Source organism: Populus alba, chromosome 4, assembly GCF_005239225.2.
Source record: "Populus alba chromosome 4, ASM523922v2, whole genome shotgun sequence".
Taxonomy (NCBI): Eukaryota; Viridiplantae; Streptophyta; class Magnoliopsida; order Malpighiales; family Salicaceae; genus Populus; species Populus alba.
The window spans coordinates 9,226,526-9,231,015 of record NC_133287.1 but is presented as its reverse complement, the minus strand read 5'-3'; the positions used below and the strand labels follow the sequence as shown (position 1 = coordinate 9,231,015).

Below are 4,490 nucleotides of genomic sequence, written 5' to 3'. Positions count from 1 at the left end.
AGTCCATACGGGAAAAGGGGCAACCCATATTCTAGAAGCATAGAGAAAAAGGTGAAATTAGAGAGGTGGCATCCATGCAAGAAAAGGTCCAAGAAAGCATGAAGTGGCGGCAGTGCGTTCAGACATGTAAAAGGAAAAGAATATGAGACCACTCGCCACATACATCCCCTCGAAAACGCCATTTCAAGCTCCCGGTTTTCAGGAAGTCTTTTTCGATGGTTCCATCCCCTTTTCTGAGCTGAAAACAGGTGACTGGTTTCTGGTTTTCTGTGTATGAACATGAGCGATTAATATCTTAATCATGATTAATAGAACACTTATAATTATAATCAAGGTACAACATTAACTAATTTAGTTGATCTCAATTACATCACCGTAATCTTAGGACACCCAACATGGATTAAATTATTTATGCAACTTGGTAGAGATTAGCACTCGATCCCTAGATTGTCGGCAGAATGTATTGTTTTTTGTGTGTGTAAAACTAAGAAGGTCCTCTTTCTGAGTTTTGATACCTTTTATTTTTAAATATTGTTTAAAAATATATTTATTTTGAAAAAATATTAAATTTTTTTTAGTGTTTTTTTTATGATTTTGATGTATTGATATTAAAAATAAATAAATAAATAAATATTTTAATAAATCTTCAAATAAAAAACAGTTTTAAAAAACACTATCTCACTCATTCAAATATATAAGAAATTTTAGGAGGAAATCATATCAGCATCCATCCTATCCATCAATTTTAATAGGATCCCAGAACTACAAATTTTCCCAATTGAATTCCTAAAGGATTGGACATTTCTCAATTGAGTATTCCAACTATGTTTATTGACATTTTCCGTTATTCCAATTGGGCTGTTAGTAATGTGTAACGGAGTGGAGATTATAATGGGCTGGTAATGGTCTTAGCCTGACTTGTCTTTGAACTAGCCATGGGCCCATGACACTCTTCTTTGGGCTAATTTAAACTGCTAGACCATTTTCTTTTGTTTTTCCTAAGAAAGTACTGGACTGGACCATTAAGAACCCTGTCCACTCCTTGTTTACTTGGCCATTTTCAATGCATACTGAGCTGGATTTGATCGTTAGAGGATCTCAATCATTGCTTACTTGTGACCACGTAATTCAAATCCGAGTGTGTTGTTTTTTGAATGGTTGTTTTTTTTATTTGTTTAGAGTTGTATTAAAAAAATATTTATATATTTATTACATTTTATTTTGAATATTAACATAGTAAAACGATAAAAAAATATAAAAAAATAATTTTAAATTTTAACTCACTTTTATTTGTATCGCAATTCCAAGCATATGCAGAATGTTTTGGTTTTACTTCCCATAATGAAATTACTCCAACTAAAAAAACGAAGAAGTAAAATCTAGTTAATCCAGCCAAACCTAATTGTTTAACTCTAAAATTTTTTATTTTAAATATGAAACAACATTATTTTTAAAAAATCTTATTGACCCAAATTGACTTTAACCTCATATATATATATATATATATATATATATATATATATATGAACCACAGAAGTGGTAATAAATATCTTAAATTAAGGGAGCGGAGCTGAAAGGCTGCCTCAGCAAGAGCCATAAAGCCATAAATTAACTAGCATCACACATCCATGACGTCCTCCGTGGGATGAGATAAGGTCATGGAGCTTCTTCCACGTGGAAACTTCTTTGTGGTGCTGACGATGAGGCTAGCATTAAGAGAATTCCCACCTTCTATGTGGACAGAATAGTGTAATGTCATCACTTATCGTATCGAACGGTCAAATCCCGCTCATTATCAGCTCCACTGATTTGTGACCGTAGGATACGTGGTAGACAAGTTGAAGCACTATATATAGGAAGTGACAGTAAAGCGAGTTCAGTATTGAAATCCTAGCAGAATATCACATTTATAGGGAGCACTGCATAGCTTATAAGCTTGCAAGAGATGGCTTCCTCCTCCATGATCTCATCGGCAGCCGTTGCCACCGTCAACCGCACCCCGGCACAAGCCACCATGGTGGCACCATTCAATGGTCTCAAGTCTACCTCAGCTTTCCCAGTCAGTACCAGAAAGGCTAATGACATTACTTCCATTGCAAGCAATGGTGGACGAGTTCAATGCATGCAGGTAACCTAATATAGACAGACTTCATTATACTTCGATATCAGTAGATTCAGTACAACTAGCACGCTTGATTTTGTTTTACCAGCTTGGCATTTAAGTCTTCTGTGCTCACTGTTTTTTGTTGCTGTTGTTGTTTCGACCACAACAAAATGTTCATACATTTTAAATATAGGTGTGGCCACCAACTGGGTTGAAGAAGTTCGAGACTCTTTCTTACCTTCCAGATCTCACAGAGCAGGAATTGGCCAAGGAAATTGATTACCTTCTTCGCTCGAAGTGGGTTCCTTGCTTGGAATTCGAGTTGGAGGTGATAAATCCAGTCCCATAATCACACAATTCTCACTAATTGTTGTTGTTATTATTACGAGGAGATGCTTAATTAAGGACAGAGAGTGGAATTGGAGCCCTGCTTTGTGCTTTTTATCACTGGAGTACTAAATTAATTGCACCTATACTATCACATTGAACACATTACAATTATAAACACTAAATTGTCGTCTCATTTAACCAGATGCTTGAGTCTGACATGGTTATTGAAAGAAGCTCAATCAGAATTATGAATGTATGAAAAAAGGAATTAGTCCATGCATGGTCGATTCAGTAATAACTAGATGGGAATCTTTAGCTGAACCTGCTTGTAAGAACAGACTTATTTTTTCTTTTGTGAAATTAATTGTATATGTTGGATTATGCAGAAAGGTTGGGTCTACCGTGAGCACCACAGGTCACCAGGGTACTACGATGGACGCTACTGGACTATGTGGAAGCTACCCATGTTTGGATGCACTGAGGCATCTCAAGTGTTGGTTGAGCTTGCGGAGGCAAAGAAAGCTTACCCTAACTCCTTTATCCGTATAATCGGATTCGACAACGTACGTCAAGTGCAGTGCATCAGCTTTATCGCCTCCAAGCCAAAAACTCTCTAAGTCCCAAAACTTGATGTCTCCGATCCCTAGCTATATCTGTTAGGGGTGGTTTGTTTAAATTGTACTTAGACCTTGGCAAAATGCTTTACCTCTTCCTTTTTTATTGGGTTTTTGGAGATGAATATTATTATTCTACTTTGTTTTTGTTTTTAGCTTCTGGATTCGGATGCTGAATCGGGCGAGAATTGTTGAATAAAAAGTAGATTATTTTTAAATCCGGATGATCCATACTCGTGAAAAATGCTTTATTTTTATTGGCAGCTTTGTTTTTCATGCATCTAGTGTTAATTTGATTTTAAGTACCCTTGGAAGAATGGCTCTTGCTTGTGGCTAGCTATAATTAGTCTTCAAAAGGGTATTGAATGAAATTGTTTACCATAATTATCTTGGTTTTTAACCTTGGAGCAGGTTATATATCCCTTAATCCTCCAAGATACATGGATAATGTCATTAATTAGGCTTTGGACACAAGATTAATGTTCTTAATGAAGAATTCCAACGTGATTTATTCGCAATCCTTGGTTAGACTCCCTGCCCAGTGCCTAATAGCCAACTTGCCAAGAAAAGACCATTTTTAGCTTACAATCGCTTTGAAGCAGAAGAATGACTCTCATGACTACAAATGGAGTTCAAATATGGTAACCTAGCTGCAATCAAGAGTTCGATTTAAAATTTACACACACACACACACACACACACACGCTCCTTAATGTTCATCATCAGCCTGTAATTATCTTTCTATTTTAAATCCAGAGAACAGCGATTGAAAGGGCATAGAACACACAACCCCCAACTCTTTTAGGTATAAAACCATAGCAGCAAATGGAGAAATATTCAGACTCAGCTTCATTGATTGGTTTTAATTACCAGAACTCTAATCTAAGCGCATTAGTGGACCTGAAATTTACAAATTTGATTGAGCATTTGAGCTGCTAGCTAGCTCATTGTCCATACTTGATCACTAACCTTAAACACCACTCTCAGTATATACTACGTACCTTTTTCATATGAAAATGTCATATCCATCGGACCATCATGGAATTTAAGCATCTTGTATGTATTGTATGTATATGTAGGCATTCCATATCAGCTAGGGTCCCCAAGTGCAACACTGACCCAGAGGAAAATAACAGCCTGAAATTACAAAGTCTACGGACTAGCAGACTCCCTTTTGTTTTTGTTTTTTGGATCTCGAACTTCAGAAAATATTTTTCTTGTTTAGAAATGGATAAAATATTCCATTGAATTAAACAATATTCAGCTAAGCTAGAGACAATGTGCGTGATAAACGTAAAAAGGTAAAAACAAATCCCATTTTCTCAGCCCTAAGTTGAGTGGACAGTGTTTTCCCAAAATCGATCTTTCATTAGAGTATCCATATGGTTCAGTCATTTTTCTTTTTTTCTTTTTCTTTTTCTTTTTTAAAAAATACTTGCATG

General features: G+C 35.9%; 1 protein-coding gene across 1 annotated transcript; it reads left to right on the top strand.

Moving 5' to 3' along the window:
* Positions 1–1,874: 1,874 nt before the first annotated feature.
* LOC118055981 (ribulose bisphosphate carboxylase small subunit, chloroplastic) lies at positions 1,875–3,266 on the top strand. Its single transcript, XM_035068036.2, has 3 exons — positions 1,875–2,128; positions 2,298–2,432; positions 2,821–3,266. The coding sequence occupies exons 1-3, from the start codon at positions 1,946–1,948 to the stop codon at positions 3,049–3,051; spliced, it is 549 nt and encodes a 182-aa protein (XP_034923927.1). The 5' UTR covers positions 1,875–1,945; the 3' UTR covers positions 3,052–3,266.
* Positions 3,267–4,490: the final 1,224 nt, after the last annotated feature.

Coding starts and splice junctions, on each gene's coding strand:
- LOC118055981 (XM_035068036.2), top strand. CDS start 1,946: ATGGCTTCCTCCTCCATGATCTCATCGGCAGCCGTTGCCACCGTCAAC. Junction 2,129..2,297: donor GACGAGTTCAATGCATGCAG/GTAACCTAATAT, acceptor TTTTAAATATAG/GTGTGGCCACCAACTGGGTT. Junction 2,433..2,820: donor GCTTGGAATTCGAGTTGGAG/GTGATAAATCCA, acceptor TGGATTATGCAG/AAAGGTTGGGTCTACCGTGA.